Genomic DNA, 19,346 nt, shown 5'->3' on the forward strand with positions numbered 1-19,346 from the left:
GATTATTTGATATCACATATTTTTTTTCCTCTGTATTTGAACCAGATTCACTACAACAAACAGATATTTGTATCTTTCTTTTTCTTTTCTTTTTTTTGTGTCAGATGAAGGGGGGCAAGAGGAAGGGAGGAGGAGGAGGGGAAGGAGGGGGGAGGATGATGACTCAGGTGATGTGTCATACTATGCTATAAAAGGGAACTTTTACATTTTGTCCACACAAACACACACACACGCGGTACAGTACACACACTGGACTCAGGAGGAGGTTTGTTTACTACACAAAAACGAAGAAGGAAGATGAAATGTAAGTTCACTTTTCCTTTTGTTTCATATCTCTGTGTATGTGTGTGTAAGTGTGTGTGTAAGTGTGTTTGTGTGTGGAGGAGGGAGGCTTTACTGCACGTGGTGTGGACTTTCAGCCTGAGGGAGTTTGAAAGAGAAACAAAGAATGAATGAATGGACAAATGAATGAACAAATGAATGAATGAATGAATGAATGAATCACAGTGATAACTCCAGTGTTTCAAGGTTTTGCTCCATTTGAATTCAACAAACCACATGTTGATTGGTGTCACGTCGGGCTGTGATTGGCCGATCCTAAGTGTGTGGTTGTGGGTGTGTGTGTTACTAAAAAACTAGTCCAGTGAAAGAAAAAGTACCTGTAACTTAAATTAAAGTATAAATACAGCAATGTAAATGTAAAAATACTCCATATTAGTGAAAATCGTCATGTTCATTGTGTTAATCCTGAAGCAGCCGTGTGTGTTTGTACAACTAGGCAGTTTCAAACCTTTGGGAGGTAACGAGATTGATGCTTAATGTGACAGAAAAATATGGATAATCTTATATATTTGAATATTTGAGGAGTTTTCATTCAGATTCGTCAGATTTGTTCAGAGTTCAGTCAAATAAATTTAAGGAGGAAACACACGTCTAACCCTAAACCGGTTTAATCTTTAATCTCGTTGGTCTCCTTATTATTTCTGTGCCTCCACGTTGGCGGCCGGCCGGCCGGACGGACAGACACCTCTCTCTCTCTCTCTCTGTGTGTGTTGGTGGTCAAAGGTCAAATCTGAATGTGGCCTCATAAAGAAATAAGATGTTTTAGTAACGCTGATGTCAAATGATTTGACGTCACAATGTTGTGGCCGGAAACAGAGGTGGAGACGGAAGAGGAGAGGAGACAACCTACTTCCTGAAACTTTAGCTGTGAGTGTTTGTGTCAGTCAGGTGAAGAGGCTGAAAAATCCTCACAGGTTCGACTCCGACAAGTCAAACCTTTGTCCTCCAGTCAGTACAAACATGTCCATCCATCGTCCCCCTGCTGTTAGATGCTGCGTCAGGTGTCCTCCTCACCTGCACAGGTGTATTTAAAGGGATAGTTCACCCAAAATTGAAATTGCACTCATTATCTACTCACCCTCATGTCGACTTATAAGGGCTGGGAGAAGTTTCAGAGTCCTCCGTGGCTTCTCTGAGTTACAGGGGGTCTCGGCGTAGCAGTGCATGTCAATATAACGGTTGCAAATGGATACCAACTGTCTTCATAACAAAAAGACACACCAAAAAACATCCAAATACCTCCATGCTGCTCGTATGTAATGTCCGTCTTGTATTGAAGCCCCAAAATGCGAAAATGTTCAGAAAAAAATTAAATAAGTCTATTTGACGAACCGGGAAGAGGAGCTTCGAGAAGCTTCCGCCACAAAACAAGCTTGAAAGATAGACTTGTTTAATTTTTTTCGGGGACAATTTCGCATTTCGGGGCTTCAATACAAGATGGACATTACATACGAGCAGTTTTTTGGTGTGTCTCCCAGCCCTTAGTCGACATGAGGGTGAGTAGATAATGAGTGAAATTTGAACTATCCCTTTAATAGACGGTGATGCTGCAACTGAAGCTCGTTTTAATTGCCCTGATCCAATAATCTGTTTATGACATCACGTTATGCAACGAGCTGATTAGTCAATGATTTGTTTTTATTATTTTCTTTTTTGCAAAGCCCCGGTGATTAGTGATGACAACAGGAGCCAGGAAGCACCAGAGGTTGGTGGGGGGTGAGATAGGTGAGACGCATGAGTCAGGTAGACAGACGGTGATGTCATCGTCGCACATCACCGGGACGCTTTGAGCTGGAATGTAATTTGCTCGCTCATGTTACAGGGCGAGATCACAGGCTGTCAGTGAGTCAGCAGCACTGGAGGCAGCGCGGAGCCCCCGGTGGCCGGCTGTGGTACTGCAACCGGAATATTATAATACAGATAGATAGATAGATAGATAGATAGATAGATAGATAGATAGATAGATAGATAGATAGATAGATAGATAGATAGATAGATAGATAGATCCCAAGCTGGGAAATTACATACTCCATCATTGGTTAGAGCTGTGCCGTTAAAGCTTTGCTGTGCCCCTGGTGGCCAGCTGTGGTACTGCAACCGGAATATCAACATATCAAGATAGATAGATAGATAGATAGATAGATAGATAGATAGATAGATAGATAGATAGATAGATAGATAGATAGATAGATAGATAGATAGATAGATAGATAATAGATAGACAGACAGACAGACAGACAGACAGACTTTATTGATCCCAAGCTGAATCAACATACTTAATCATAGGTTAAAGCTGCCAGCATGGTTTTTATCATGTAAGGGAGAGAAATATGTCATGATTGAGATGTGATTACGTTAGGTTAGATAAGGAAAGTGCTCCATAAATAAAGTTTTATCACTCTCTAGATAAGGTTTTCTCAGTGTTGCGGCATGAGGGAAAGTTCAACGCGTACAGGAAGTGATGTAATGATGTGATTTATCCATTTTTCTGGTAAAACTTTGGTGGTCGATGAGTCCCGCCCCCTCACTGTTGTTGACTGACAAGAAAACTTAATAAGACTCCGGTCTCACTCCTCCTGAACTTTTCATCCAGGAAGAGTTTAAATATTTTGCAAAAAAAACTTTCCCAGAGAGGAAGAGAGAGAGAGAGAGATGGGAGGGAGAGTTATTTTTATGTGTGTGACGTCGACGTGTTCAGGGAACAGAGAGGAAACTTTGCCGATGGCCGTCCCAGCGGAGCAGAGTTACTGGAACCAGTTGCACCATGAAGGTGTTTAGTGTCCAGTTCTTTCTTGTAATTCAGTAAAAAAAACTCAGGGGAGAGAGAGGAACAAACAAAAAGTGCCAAGTCAGTGAGTGCAGAAAAGAAAGAAGCCAAGACTTCCTACTTCCTGCTGCAGTTATAACATGACAATGTTTATTGATTATTGACCAGTTTGCAATGATTGGACATTAGTGGAACCATTTCCCTGAACACATTACAGACTTAATGTCCCTCCAGTTTCAGCTCATTTCACTTATTTAGTCATATTTCCTTTTTGTGCCATTACATTTTTATTATTGTAAAAGTTGCAGTGCTGTTCAGACACATTAAAAAACTTCTTGGCATAAAAAAAAAAAATCAAAATGAATAGACAGTGTTTTCATGACATTGCATCTTATCTGCTGCATCTGCACCATAACTGTTCCTGCACTCTGCCAACGTGCCTCAACATGTCCCTGGTTTTTCTAATATGAGAATCCACAGATGTTGTCTCCCTTGTTGCAGCTGAGGGGAAAATCCCTCCTCCTCCTCCTCCTCTTCTTTTTTGGCCTCCTCCCAAAATAGCTTCAGCTCTTCAAGAGCCAGAGAATAAACTCTAACTTGTATTAAATGGTTTTCCGTCCACTGGAGGAGTGTGGACGCAACATTAAAAGCTGCAAAAACATTAAGCATCATTTGTTAAGGACTGAGTGATGCAATAAGTGTAGTAATTGACTAAATATTGAATTAAAGGGATAGTTCACCCAAAATTCAAATTTCACCCTCATGTCGACTAAAAGCTGTGAAAAGTTTCAGAGTCCTCCGTGGCTTCTCTGAGTTACGGGGGGGTCAGCGCAGCAGTATTTGTCCATATAATGGTTGTCAATGGATACCAACTTTCTTTGTCCAAAAAGACACACCAAAAAACATCCAAATACCTCCATACTGCTCGTCTGTAATGTCCCTCTTGTATTGAAGCCCCGACATGAGAAATTTTTCCGCCGGTGACACAGGAAGAGCAGTGAACCGAGACATTGGGAGCTTCCGCTACAAACAAGCTTAAAATATAGACTTATTTAAGTTTTTTTCGGAACAATTTCTCATGTCGGGGCTTCAATACAAGAGGGACATTACAGACGAGCAGTATGGAGGTATTTGGATGTTTTTTGGTGTGACTTTTTGGACGAAGAAAGTTGGTATCCATTGACAACCATTATATGGACATGCATTGCTGCGCAAACCCCCCCGTAACTCAAAGAAGGAACGGAGGACTCTGAAAATTCTCACTGCTCTTAGTTGACATGAGGGTGAGTAGATAATGATTGAAATTTGAATTTTGGGTGAACTATCCCTTTAATGAGGCGGTAAAATCCTCAGATATCATGTCTGAACTCTCTCTCTCCCACTGCGCCTGGTGATTGACAGATAATCTTCTCAGTGTGGTGGTTGGTTGGTTTTGGAGGAAGTTGAGGTTCACTGGAAGTTTGCGAGGGCAACAGCCGAGGAAACGAGGCGTTCACGGTGTCACGGTGTCAGAGTGCAAACACACACACACACACACACACACACACACAGGAAACAGAGTCTGACTCAGCATTAAGAGAAAATACTGGAACGGAAGCTTAGCCGGTCAGGGAAGCGCGTGAGACGTTCGTGGACCGGCATGTGTTGTTGCTGCTGATGAAACGACCCCGCTGGCTGGATCATGCATCAAAGAACATTCTCACTCTTGTGCTTCTTATTAAGCACTTCTGCTCCGAGCCGTTACGCTGTCGCAGCTGTTTGCTCTGCCAGATGCATGAGTGTGTAACAGCAGCAGCAGCAGCAGCAGCGGCTTCATCTGACGGAGTGTTTTGTTTTTCTGCTGACCCGCTCTTCGGTAATTTTCCAGTAGCCACACGGACCGAGTCATGCATCGACAAAAGCGTCGACTTTGTGTTTGTGTGTCATGAGCTGGTGGAAGTTGCATGAGGAGAGAAATCATGATGCAACTATACTACTTAATACTTAAGTGCAGCCAGCGCACTTATTCACCGATGTTTCATCCGTGAGTGAACATCTGTTTGTTTTCATTCTGAGTGTTTGAACTCATCGGGGGCCGATGGCGGCACAGTGGAAGTGAAAGGTCGTGACCTCTCTCGTCTATCACCTCGCCTTTACAGTAATAATCCGCTCCACCGGAAACGCAGTCGAAACAGACGAGACTCCGAAGTCCAAGTTCACACGGCTGCAGGCCGGCTGAGTGTGACTCAGACTGAGGTCGACTGCAGTCTGTCACACACTCATTTAATCTGCTTCGATTTTCAGACAGAGACGTATCTCGAGACGTTCTTATAACAAGACGTCGACACGAGTTTCAATTTGTAAACTCAGCTGTTCGTGTTTCCTGTTTAATTGTCCGGTTAATCCGGAACAGACGTAAACAAAACAAACAAAAAAACCTCATGATTCAGACAAAAAGAAAGAAAAAGTTGTCCTTGAATTCAGTTTTTGACTTTATCTCTTGTTAGTGGCGAAGTTCAACAGCACATACACACATGATACAGTGTTTGTGTTTATTCATTTGTTTGTTTTTGTGCAAAAACGACTAAATAGAAACCTCAGAAGTAAAATAAAAAAGTAGAAAAGACAGATAAATGAGGATGAACCTGACTTTAACTGACACTGAGGATGAAGAGACTATAAATAGCAGCAGAGGAACTCGTCAAGTCTGAGGAGAAAGTGGAGCAGAGAGTCTGACAGGAAATAGATTATTTCTATTCTTGTTTCTACTCTGTGTGTTTTTTTCACAGCTTGAGGTTTGGCTGCAGCTCCTTTCATCGTGTCTCGTCGTTCTACGGCTCATTAACTTTTACTTTTCATTACTAAAATGTTTGTTTCCTGTCAAGTCAAGTTCAGAGGTTCCAGTTCAGAGAGGAATCGCAGGAAGACACGGTGTGTTTGTGTGTCGTGGGACAAAGCAGCGCTGTTTTATTGTCGGCCCGTCTGACATTTACCGTGTGTCCGTTTAACCGGCTCTGACACAGAGACGCAGCTTCACACTTCTCCTCCTGACGCAGACGCAGTCGTCATCGTGTTTGTTTGTTGAAAGGTCGCAGACACAAAAAAGGTCAAAGTTTGACTAAATTATTTTACATACAAACTTTTTCCTGAGACTCGACCTTCAACAACAACAACGTCCGTCAGATGCAAAAAACCTTTCAGTGAGTTAGGATTCATTTATTGAAACACTTTTGCAAACAGTGACTCAAGGTCAAAACTGATTAAACCCACATGAATCCACTGGGCCGCCTTGTTTAAACTCATAAAAACAACAATAAATCCCATTTCTCAGGCCAATTCCAGACATAATTTTGATTTTTTCTGTAAATTATGTATAAAAAACACATAATCAGCATTACATTTGAATTAGCAGTCCTAATCCTGCAATATAACTTGACTTTACTTGACTTTATTCATAAATTTGAATGCGTAACATCTATTTTCATTCTTTCTACTATGTTTTTCCTCATGTAAAGCACACTGAGCTTCACATAATGTTATGAAATGTGCTATATAGACACATTTTTATTATTATTATGGATGTTAATAATAATAAAATGCATCTTTGCACTTTAGTGCTCAGACCCTAAAAATAACAAGTAGAAGCAGAAGGAGGAGGAAGTGGAGCAGGAGATTATTAATGAATCAAACCTGTATAATCAGCCTCTGTGTCACCGACTGGGATTTGTAGTTTTTTTAATATTTAATTCTTTCCTGCCTAATGTTAAAGTCTGTGAGGTCGTTCCTGCTGTTTGGTGTGTGAGCGGCAGTAAAAGTGTTTTAAGTGCCACACACACACACACACACACACACACACACACACACACACACACACACACTCTCCCTTTGACAAAGTGGATGTTTTCTCTCTAAAGAGACGCAGCCTGAGGCGCCGACTCGATGATGTCACCGCGGGGAGATTAATCTGAGTCAGAGCGCTCTCCTTTTCCAGCGAGAGGCCCAGCAGAGCCGGCTGGGAGAAAACACACACACACACACACACACACACACACACACACACACACTGAGACAAAAAAAAAACCCCAGCACATACCTTTCATTCCTTATCCCTGATCTAACACTAACGGACAGTTCAGCTCTTTGTTGCCGTGGGTAACGGGGTTTTTTTGAAACTGCATAAAGGAGCAGATTGATTTACAGACAAGAAAAGATTGACGTTGATTAAACATTTAAGGAAACAGATGAAGAGACAAAACAAACAGAGAACAAGGAATCATTCAGGCCTCAGAAACAACAGATGCTTTATTTTAATACAAGTTTAAAGCTGCACTCTGTGGAAACTGTTCATGACAACAATGGACCAAACTCATCTCTGTTTCCATAGAGATAAAGTGAGAGATCAGCTGTCACATCTCAGCCCCGCCCCCCTCGCCTCGTCTCATTATCACCGTTGGTTACAGCAGTTATGCAGGCGGGGGAGTAAAGTTACACCTGTGGACACGTCAGAGTCGCTAATTAGTCTCGTGTGCGTGTGTTTGGACTGAGAACCCACACAGAGGACATGCAAAGTCCACCTCAGGCCTGGAAATCAAACCTAAAACCTTGCTGCAAACCGCCTCTGCACCGTGCCGCCATACTGTTGTACTGTAGAAGAAAAAATGACTATATCAATCACCGAGTAATAGTAAAGAGGCCATGAAAGGCCATTCAAAAAAATCCAGGTTAAAGAGGTTATTTAAGTTAAAATTAAGCTTATAAGGCTTAAAAGGCTTAAGATGATATATTTATCATATTAATAGATCATTTTTGCACATAACAAAAGCAGCTTTTAGTTTTAGCAGAATAAAATAGAGATAGATAGATAGAGAAAACTTTATTGATCCCAATGGGCAATTCAGTTTGCAGTTGCACCTAGCCATGGTGAATAAGTACATAAATAAAAAGACACAAAACTTCCTAATTCGTCAGAGTTCGGGTTTTGTTTATGCAGTTTATCATTTCTATGCTGCAGTGAAAAGAAACACAACCGGTTAAATGATTAGACAGGTTGTAAACAAACCGTCAGTTCACTTCAGTCGGATTATAAAGAGTTTTTTTTGTTGTTTTTTTAAATTCAGGATCAAAAATGAAAGTGAACAAACTTAAAACATCAAAGGTCAAAGCTGAGTCACACTGGTTGTGTATTTTACTTTCTTATCTCTTATTTGTTATTAATAAGTTATTCATTCTTGATAACGCGCAGCTTTGTCTACAACCTGAACACTCAGTTTCCTGTCATCAATATGAAAACTGATCATGAATGTGGTTGTGCGTGCGTGAACTGACCTATTAGTGTCGATGTTTCCCCGAAATTTCATGCGATCAGTTTGCAGGAATCTGTACTTTGTGTGTGTGTTTGTGTGTGTGTGTGTGTTCGTCTCACACCCACACGTCCAGTCAGTGAAGCTCTGACCTATTTCACATCTTCAACCTGCTTTTATCTGACTCTGTGAATGACTGTTCATGTCTGGATCACAGGACTCTGCTGCGTATCTGAATTAGCTGAAAGTGATGAAGCTTCTTCATCCTCCTCTTCATCCTCCTCTTCATCCTCCTCCTCCTCCTCCTCCTCACAGCAGCTGCCTCAGGATTAATCCTTAGCCGTGTATCATGTGGTCTGGAGCTCAGTTTGGAAATTCAACTGTTTCTGTGCAGCCTTGTGGTTTCATAGTGATTCATTCAGCTCTGGGTCAATGAGAGGGGACAGAAATAAGTGCAGCCAGCCCAGTCAGTGTGTGCAGCCACCTGTCAGCGAGCGGCGAGCGCAGCTGTGAGCAGAATATCAGTCGGTTGTATCATCATCAGCATCGGCTTTGAAAACGAACGTTGAAGAGAAAATGGTTTAATAAAGGTCAAAAGATCAAAGAAGGACGAGTGAAGAAAAAAGAAAAAAGCCAAATGAATCACATTTTAAAGTCTGTTTTGTTTTCTCTTCTTTGTGTCTTTACAGTGACCCATGACTCCGCCTCTTACTATATTCTCCGCCTGCTGCTATTGGCCGAGCTGATCGTCCATTCGACTCCGCGCCCCGCCCCCAGCCCGCTCTGTGGCCTGTTTGGATCCATGGTCCATCAGGTGGAGAATCTGATGAACACCTCCAACAGACTGCATGAGCTGGTAGGACACACACACACACTCATTCATCCTGTTTACTTTTACCTATTCTGTTATATTATATTATATTAGCCTATATTATAAAATACATGCAATACAACTTCCTATTTATTACTCGGCCTAACATAAACTGCATTTTTTGCTGCTTTTTTAAAGTCCAGTGATGTTTAATAGCATATTATAATAAGTTTAAAGGAATAGTTCATCCAAAATTCAAATTTCACTGCATGTCCATATGACGGTAGCAAACAGGGCTCACTTTTCTTCGTCCAAAAAGACACACCAAAAAACATCCAAATACCTCCATAGTGCTCGTCTGTAATGTTCCTCTTGTATTGAAGCCCAACATGTGAAATTGTTCCGAAAAAAATTAAATAAATCTATATTTTAAGCTTGTTTGTAGCGGAAGCTCCCAGCACTGCTCTTCCTGGTCCGTCCAAATCTCGCGCGATTTATGCCAGCGTCAGTAGCTTTCAATTTTGGGTGAACTATCCCTTTAATAATAATTGTCTTTATAGAGCACCTTGCAAAACAAAGTGACAAGGTGCTTAACAATAAAACGGTTTGTGCAATATAAAATTAGACAGTAGTCTATAACATTAAAATACAGGAATACAGAATTAAAAAAACTAAAAAGAATCAGTTTAAGAAGGTCATGCAGACGATAAAAGTTAGTTTTAAGAAGTGATTCAAAAATATTGCATTGTTTGTACAGATAAATAAATAAATAGATTTGTGACCTTGTCTAACTTTGACCTTTGTTTCCAACAGTCCAGTGAAGAACTCCCAGACTTTGATGGTGTGAAGCACAAACTTGACCTTCCTCACATTCCACACACGGCGTCTCACTTCAACTCACTCAAGGTGAAGTTTCTACACCTGATGGATCAGTTTTTATGTAAATTGTTGTTATTATAAAAATAAAAACTCTTTGTGTATTTAGTTAACCGTGTATTTAATTATCTCCCCTCAGGTGAATGAGTCTCTGTCCCAGCTCTTCACACTCACTCAGTCCTTCAAGCTGCATGTGGACTGGTTGAAAACAGCGAGAGACAACTTCAGTTTGTCCTCCCAGTCAGCAGAGGGCGCCAGCACCCGGCTGCTCCGCCTGTCCAACCTCATCGAGAAGTCTCTGCAGCAGGTGAGGACACATAGAATAAAATAAAATATTATAACATTAAAATGAAGTATGTTTTTCTCAAAAGTTTACAGTTTTACATTGTTAAAAATTGTTTAAAAAATATGTTAAAATGCCTTTACTTTACATGGCAATTAATCAAAATTAATTTCCATGGGGCTTTATGCACAGCTCTACTACTTCCTACTTACATTATTGGACCAACTGATTAATCCAGACACACCTGGATTAATCAGTCGGTCCAATAATGTAAGACAGGAAATAAAGGAGCTGGCTTAATTTAGGAAGTAGTAGAGCTGTGCATAATAAAGCCCATGGAAATACATTTTGATTAATTGCGATGTAAAATAAAGGCATTTTAATATTTTTTTTCACCAATTCTGCATTATGTGCCTTGAATGTTTTTTTGCACAATTGCATAAAACAGTAAACCTTTGAGAGAAACAAACGCAGAGTTTTCAAAAAAGCATCTGAGGACGATCAACAAAATGACCCAACACTTCCACCTTTTTGGATTTGAAGTTATATAATGTTGTTGTTGTTGTTTCTGACTCCGCCCCCTCTCTCTCTCTCTTCAGTTGAGCGTGGACGTCCCTCAGTCGCCGCCCCCCTCCCTCCCCGCCGCCCCCTCCGTGGCCTTCGAGGTCCTCGAGTTCTCCGTCGAACTCTCTGATCGGTTAAAGCTTTTCTCCAACTGGTCCAAAAGAGTCTTACGGCAGCTGCAGAAAGCGGAGCGCTGCCCCAGACATTAACCACTGTTGTTTACTCACGTCTTTTTATACCAAGCAAGGACTTTTACCAGAACAAGTAGCAGCCGGGGATCATCATGAATTATTAACCCCCTCACCCCTCATTGGGATGAATGTATGAATGCCTTCCTCACTTTTCCTGTATAGCGCCACCGTCAGGTCAAAATGCAAGCTCAACATGTTGGTTTAGCAACTCTCCTCTGTTTTCTTATGGTTATACAATTTGTTAGCATGTTAATTAATATGCTAATGGTGACTATAGAGAGCCTAAGCGGAAGCAGGAAGTAACGTCGCCATGGGACCTCAACTCTGAAAAACTATCCATGCAAGTGAACAGGACTGAAAATTTTATTTTGTGATCCGATTGAATTGTGCCATGAGAAAAAAATATGACCTTTACCTGTTTAAAACATCACGTTTCATCCGGGAAAAAAAGCAGTTTATCGTAAAACGGCAACAGAAGAATGTATTTTGTGTAAAGACGCTCTACGGACTACAGATCTGTGTCCCACAAAAAATACGTCACCAACTGACACGGGAAAGGAAGGTCGCCATGTGGTGACTTCACCTACGCGACTTGTAGTCTTTCTGGTTACGGATTCTTCTGAATTTTATTCTACAATAGTTTTACAACAAACGGCTGATTTCTCTTCATGAAACGTGATGTTTTAAACAGGTAGAGGACATATTTTTTTCTCATGGCACAATTCAATCGGATCACGAAATAAAATTTTCAGTCCCGTTCACTTGCATGGATAGTTTTTCAGAGTTGAGGTCCCATGGCGACGTTACTTCCTGCTTCCGCTTAGGCTCTCTATGGATCAAAGTTACACCCACGTAGCATCAGTGCATTAGCTTGTGCACATTCAGTCTCGTTTACACACAGCAGCGGTGGTGCGTTCACTGTCTGGTAATGACAGGAGGATGTGTATTTCTTAAATCAGTGGTACTTTGGTACTTTGTTTACATGAGTTTCCATGTCCGTGCAGCCAGTTAAACATCTTTATGTGCATTAATGAGAATATTCAGCATTTTCTTTACATGTAGCCATAAAAGGTGTGGTACTAATGCACTGAAGTCTGTTACGTTTACGCCCTTAAAGACTGCTCACACTCACAGTGCCTACATGTTGATTTCTCATGATGTGCCTAAGTTACCTGAAGATGTTGTTAAACAATTGTTATTTTTGTACTTTTTTTTTTTACTATTTTATTTATGAGCTTTTTATATTATGTGTGACCTTATTTAGTACGAGATGCAGGCATCTCATTATTTTTTTAACGTATTATGTACTGTGTAATATTTAATAATAATAATAATAATAATAATAATGTATTCTCATGTTTTATGGTAGTATTTATATATTTTATACGTTTCGTTTTTGTATGTTCTATATGTTTGATGTCATTAATACATTTTTGCATTAAATCAGATGTGACCGCTTCAGGTTTCTTTCATTAAAGAGCAAACTTACAGTCAGAGACAAGTCTTATTTACTTATATACTTTTATTTTGAAAATCTATAAATCATCCCTAAGACGGACGGTCAGCGGCCTTCGATGAGCTGGACGACTGAGAACCTACACAGACATATTAGAAATCCCACACTTACAATAGATGGATTGGTACGGTGGCTCTGAAGGTTCAACATACTGCAGGTTTAGAAATCACATGCAAATTCAGAAAACAACAAACATTTCACAGATAATTTACAATAAATAAATAAAAAATATTACAATTAGTGTCCAGGCAAATGGATTTTGCAACATCATCCTGAATATTATACAATATTCTTGAAATCTAAACATGCTGAAACTATCAGTATAAGAGACTAATGCTAAGCTAACGGTACATGAGGAGCGTTTCCACTGCAGGAACTACGGGGTAGGTTCTGATCCTGGTCCGATTTCTGGTCCCAAGACTGGTTTCATGTCAGGTTCGGGTACCAACTCTACTTCTTCTACTTTTTTTTTCTTTGCCTTTAATTGATCGTTTAAAGGGATAGTTCACCCAAAATTCAAATTTCACTCATTATAGCAGTATTTGTCCATATAATGGTTGTGAACGGTGCTCACATTTCTTCGTTCAAAAAGACACACCAAAAAACATCCAAATACCTCCATACTGCTCGTCTGTAATGTCCGTCTTGTATTGAAGCCCCAACATGAGAAATTGTTCCGAAAAAAATTAAATAAGTCTATATTTTAAGCTTGTTTGTAGCGGAAGCTCCCAGTGTCTCAGTTCACTGCTCTTCCTGTGACCGGCGGAACAATTTCTCATGTCGGGGCTTCAATACAAGACGGACATTACAGACGAGCACTATGGAGGTATTTGGATGTTTTTTGGTGTGTCTTTTTGGACGAAGAAAAGTGAGCACCATTCACAACCATTATATGGACAAATACTGCTGCGCTCCCCCTACCCCCCCCCCCGTAACTCAGAGAAGGCACGGAGGACTCTGAAACTTCTCCCAGCCCTTAGTCGACATGAGGGTGAGTAGATAATGAGTGAAATTTGAATTTTGGGTGAACTATCCCTTTAAGTCAGTGATGGTTCTGGGTTCTGGGTTCAGTCTTCATGGGGCGGCCCGGTCCGTCACTTTATTGTGTCCCCAGAAACACTTTCTGCTTCGTTGCGTGTTTTTGCAGCTCATACATGTTTTCAAACTGCTGAAGTTGTTTTATGAACTGGCAACTTGTTTGTGTGTGTAAGTTTGCATATAGATAGATGGATAATCTTTATTACGGACTCAGGTCCATTATAAATAAAAAGCAGACAATACAAAGACACATACAATATAAGATTAAAAAAATACCATCATAAATTTAAAACACGTACAGACATGTGTTCCAGTTTCTCCAAAGACCTGAAAAGTATTTCGTATCACTGTGTGTAGCTAGTGCAACTATGATGCTATTGCTTGACTGGTTGAGTCGACATTTGAACCTGTACATGTAGTTTCTTAAAAAAGCATGAAAAGTGGATACAATTACAAGATACAAACATATGACTCGCGCTTGTCCATCTTGGGCGCCTAAGTAATATTCGAAATGCATCATTGTAAGCTACCAACAGTTTTCCCATTTTTGCAGCCATGTACAGTGTAGTACAATATGATCTGAACAAGGCTATCTTTACATCCTCTGTATGTACACTTATTAAATTTCCTTGCAAGCATATTGGCCTGTGCATAGAGTTTACAACACATCATCATCACGTAGGTCTTCTCTAATTATGTGGCCCAGATATTTAAAGGGATAGTTCACTCAAAATTGAAATTTTACTCATTATCTACTCACCCTCATGTGGACTAAGGGCTGGGAGAAGTTTCAGAGTCCTCCGTGGCTTCTCTGAGTTACAGGGGGTCTCGGCGTAGCAGTGCATGTCCATATAACGGTTGCAAATGGATACCAACTGTCTTCGTAACAAAAAGACACACCAAAAAACATCCAAATACCTCCATGCTGCTCGTATGTAATGTCCGTCTTGTATTGAAGCCCCGAAATGCGAAATTGTTCCGAAAAAAATTAAATAAGTCTATATTTCAAGCTTGTTTTGTAGCGGAAGCTCCTCTTCCTGGTCCGTCCAAATCTCGCTGGCGCAAATCTTGCGAGATTTGTGTCTTTTTGGACGAAGAAAAGTGTGCTCTGTTCGCAACCGTCATGTGGACATGCAGTGCTGCACAGAGCCCCGCTGTAACTCAGAGAAGCCACGGAGGACTCTGAAACTTCTCCCAGCCCTTAGTCGACATGATGGTGAGTAGAAAATGAGTGCAATTTGAATTTTGGGTGAACTATTCTTTTAACTTCTTTTAACTTGAGCCTTCAGGGCCACCGTAGTAGTCACACAATCAGTGAAACATCTAAACCATCTGTGGTTGAAACTCAAACACTCGTCCACACACTGAGTGAATGTACAAACCTGCTGCTGCTGCTGCTGCTGCTGTTCAGTAACTCACACTCACTTGCGTAATGTCAGTGTGTTGACATGAGGCCACAGAGCGACGTGTCCCTGTAACTGATGCTGCAGCTGAATGTGTGGACCGTGGTCGAGGAGCAGCTGAGGGCGCCGCCGTGGCCCCGCCGCAAGGGATTCTGGGAGTTGGAGGAAAAAAATCCCTGAACAGGAGATAAAGTGAGAGGAGGAGACGCAGACGTGTGGTGAGTGACAGGTGATAATTTGTTGAGTGACAGTTCAACAGCGTTGACATGTTACATAACCTCTGATCGTTTTCAATGTTTTTACCTCCATTGGTAATTGTTACTAATAGCTTAGCTACATATTTAATGGTGCATGTTACCAATTTAAAATGTGATGAAAGTATCACATTACTGTTTGTTTGTTGAAATCATTTCCATATGCGTCTGTTTCTGTTTTTCTTTCTCCAGTTGTGACTTGATTTTATTGATGCACCAACTTTTCCACTTCAAAGCACAAGAATCTATTTGTGATATTTCAACCTTCATTTTCCAGCATTTTCACTTCATGTCACGATACTTGTGGTGCATTCAGGTGCGGCACGCACGCAAATATCTTACCAAGACCATTTGTCTTATTTCTAGTCAAAATGTCATTAGTCAAAACAAATCTCATTATACTTAAAAAAAAGTAGCTTGTTTTTGGACAGTTTTTACTTCTTCCAAGCATATTTTCACTTGAAATCTAGAAAAATCTGATAGTGGAGCAAGTTTTTTTGCAACTTGCTTTCACTGGCAGATTTTTCTACTTATTTCAAGTGAATATTTGTTTGAAACAAGTGATATTTATCTAAAAACAAGTTAATTTTTAGGTGATGAGTCTTATTTTAAGTGGAAAGAGATTAGTTTTGACTAGAAATGAGACATTTTGACAAGAAATAAGACAAATATTATTGGAAAGATTTTGAGTTACCAGGATTATCAGAACACTTTGAGCTTTAGAAAGCTCCAAAACATCAATATGCAAGAAGACTGAAAGCAAGTACAGTTAATCTCATTCACAGACACATGCATGTATGTGCTCCTCTTCAGGATCCAGCCCACAGTGCAGCGGGGGAGGGAGGAAAGGAGTTAGGGAGGGAGGTGAGGACAGATGACATCAGGATAAAAGTTGCAGCAGCAGCAGCAGCAGCGTTCGACCTGAGCGGCAGAAACTTAGTGGAGTTTGAAACTGCAGCACGACGCTTGCTGAGCTGCAGCAGACAGTCTGAGATCCTCCTGCAGGAGGTGGAAGGAGCCTCAGAGAGCAGCAGAGGAGAAGCTGAGGAGGATTTCCCGACAGGTGCACCTGCAGGACATAAACTCAACTGAGGATCAACGACACTGAACTGAACTGAACTGAACTGAACTGAACTGAACTGAACTGAACAGCCACAGCTGCAAAATGACAGTAAGTCAGAGCCAGCGCACAGATTCCTTGACCGCTCCGAACGCAACACGAGGAGAATGTGCAGAGATTAAAGCGTTATTCACCCAGTTTGTGGAAAAAAACAAAAAAAAAAACATATTTGTTTGACTTGCAGCTGAATCTGTTCATGCAGTTTTAACTCAGAGCATCACTAACAGTAACTAGGAGAGTGATGCTGCTGCAGAAATCTCAGATACAAAATGTCATAACTTGGACATACAAGAAATATTTACTTTTTCCCATTTCTTTGTGTAGTTTGTGTGAACTGGCCCTTAAATCTGAGTAAAATTTAATCAATGCATGAACAGAATCAATGCATAATCATCCAACAGTCTGCAGAAGAGACATACAGTAATCAGACTTTTCCTTTTAGATAATGAAGGTTTTAAACATCATTCAAATACATTATCTACAATATGACAGTGTTTATTTCATTTGCATAGTTTGGTTTATTTCAGCTCTATTATTTCACTAATTATCAGTACAGTCTCTTTCATAATGACCTTGTGTCGTATGATCATTTATTCTGAGGAACAGAAACCGATCGTTTCAGGAAAAACAGGAACAAGTTTAAGTTTTTATTTGACTTTTACTGACAGCTTCTGGCAGTTTAGGTTGAAACTGCAACATCACAGATTTCTTTGTAAGTGAAAATGAAACAATAAATGTAAATAATGCAAATAATTCCTTAATTTAATGTTTAATAGAAATTAGAATACTATTGATTATAGTAAATAAGTAAGTAAGTATCTAAAGCTGCAATATTGAAGCATCATGTGCTTTGCTTCACACAGAAAAATTCCAGTTTTAATGAGATATATAATGTTGTTTTTAATGCATGAGTGATGTTTTGTCTCTTGCGTTGAAGTGACGTCTAGATGTGAAACACAGCTGCTACAATTATGTGTCCTAGCACACTCCTGACACACACACACACACACACAGATCAGCTCGTCATTCATCACATTGATGTTTGTGGTCCACAGAGACCCATTACCATGTAGGACATCACAGGACATTTCTCTCTCACACTCACTCACACAGTCTTATGCAACCCGGGCGTTCGTCCCGTCGTCGCTTTCTGAAGCTGCTGCAGTTGTTGAGTTCTGGCTCAGACCGGAGTCGTCTCCTCCTCTTGACAGTTTTGACTATCAAAGTACAGGTCACATTACAAAACTTACAGACTTGTGATTGTGCAGCTTTGAAGTCATGAAGAGTTCAACTGAGTCAGTAATATAATGATCTGGTCAATGAGACTGCGTAGTTGCATCTCTGAAAAGCTCACACAGCAATTTTTCTGATTGAAGTATTCTGTCTTGTGGCTTGAAATCCTCTGGTCTGACTGAAGCATTGTGGGATATGAAAATGATCCAAGCAAAATAAAGCATTGGAAAACTTTGACAGCAGTTTCTCCTGCACGTTAAAGTTCTCACTGTTTCACTCACATAAAAAAAATAGAAAAATATTGTTAAAAAACGACATAATTCAGCTGCTGAAAGGAATAAAGGCTCCTGAGGTGTTGAAACCATTTGACACAGTGACAGGGCAACGATTTAGGCCGCAACAAACTAATACAGACAATTTAGCTTCAAATGAAGAGTCAGCCGTGTTTATTTACAGTGAAGTTTGTGTTGTGTGGTATGAAATGAAAATGAAACCAACCAGAAACCAAATAAAAGAAACAATGTGGAGAGATACTATGGGAATGAATGGATGTAAATGCATCTTGGAGGTGTATACAGGTGCACTAGCACTAAACAAGAAACAGCACAGAAACAAGATGAGGACAAAATAACGTGGACACTTGAAGGATTAACAGGAAGTTCAAAAAGCTGCAGCTGTGATGATAAAATCTGTCTGAGGTTTTGTGAGTCGTTTGTGTGTTTGTGAGTGCTTGTTGTGAGCGGACGCCCTGTCGAGCATTCAGAGAATCTGTGTGCAGCACATTCATGACTGCGACTTGTTCTCTAATGAGCGGTAATGAGGCGGCCCCTGTGTCTGCTGGATATTATAGTAACACTTAATCCCAGCTCCGCGGCCCCACGGCCCCGGGGAGCCAGCTGTGGTGGAAAGATCAACGCTGCTGCTGCTGCTGCTGCTGCACCAGACAAAACAAGCTCCAGAGGGAGAGAGTGTGTGTGTGTGTGTGTGTGTCAGTGTGTGTGCGTGTGTGTGTGTGTGTGTGTGTGTGTGTGTGTCAGTGTGTGTCAATGTGTGTGTGTGTGTGTGTGTGTGTGTGTGTGTGTGTGTGTGTATGTGAGAGAGGATTTCATGAGGCTATTAACAGACCTGTTTATACCCATGGATCAGTGTTGCTGGCTTCGTCATGACAACAACGATCATGACAACGGTTGTGTTACATTCCAGAGAGCTGTGAGGGGATTCCACACGTTCAGTTTTTACTCATCTCACATGTTTTTCCAATAGAACGAATCGCCTTGTTGTTTACAACTACTTCCGGGTAGAAAACCAGCAGGTAATTTGAATGAGAACAATAGTACTGAATGAGAGTTTAGCTATATATCATGTTTTTCATGCCACTATCACCGTTTAGACCATTGTTTTTCAACCTTGGGGTCGGGACCCCATGTGGGGTCGCCTGAAATTCAAATGGGGTCGCCTGAAATGTCTAGTAATTGATTAAAAAAATTACTGATAACATCTGAAAATCTTTTTAAACTAATTATTGCTACGATTAAAAACAAGCACCACACACAATCCTAAACAACTCGCCAGAAATTTGTGATGTCAAAATGGGGTCACAAGCCAAAAAGGTTGGGAACTGCTGGTTTAGACAAATCTGAACATTACTATTTCTGTGTGCACGAGCAAA

General features: G+C 40.6%; 2 protein-coding genes across 2 annotated transcripts in view; both read left to right on the forward strand.

Moving 5' to 3' along the window:
• Window positions 1–213: 213 nt before the first annotated feature.
• On the forward strand, window positions 214–11,333 carry LOC146978096 (uncharacterized). The gene is made up of 5 exons (XM_085790321.1): window positions 214–304; window positions 9,078–9,244; window positions 10,013–10,105; window positions 10,215–10,382; window positions 10,958–11,333. The coding sequence occupies exons 1-5, from the start codon at window positions 298–300 to the stop codon at window positions 11,129–11,131; spliced, it is 609 nt and encodes a 202-aa protein (XP_085646447.1). The 5' UTR covers window positions 214–297; the 3' UTR covers window positions 11,132–11,333.
• A 4,914-nt stretch (window positions 11,334–16,247) lies between these two features.
• Window positions 16,248–19,346, forward strand: part of LOC146978097 (serine/threonine-protein kinase SBK2) — a 19,274-nt gene continuing 16,175 nt past the window's right edge. The window contains exons 1-2 of the mRNA XM_085790828.1: window positions 16,248–16,427; window positions 16,458–16,495. Coding sequence (XP_085646954.1) covers window positions 16,490–16,495 — 6 coding nt within the window. The 5' untranslated portion in view covers window positions 16,248–16,427; window positions 16,458–16,489. The remainder of the gene's footprint in view (window positions 16,428–16,457; window positions 16,496–19,346) is intronic.

This window comes from Trachurus japonicus, chromosome 11, assembly GCF_045865225.1.
Source record: "Trachurus japonicus isolate A0001 chromosome 11, Traja_1.0".
Classification (NCBI taxonomy): domain Eukaryota; kingdom Metazoa; phylum Chordata; class Actinopteri; order Carangiformes; family Carangidae; genus Trachurus; species Trachurus japonicus.

Bases quoted from the DNA above. Each gene is read 5' to 3' on its own strand.
- LOC146978096 (XM_085790321.1), top strand. The intron at 9,245-10,012 runs GTAGGACACACA...TGTTTCCAACAG, and splicing joins CCAACAGACTGCATGAGCTG to TCCAGTGAAGAACTCCCAGA. The intron at 10,106-10,214 runs GTGAAGTTTCTA...ATCTCCCCTCAG, and splicing joins CTCACTTCAACTCACTCAAG to GTGAATGAGTCTCTGTCCCA.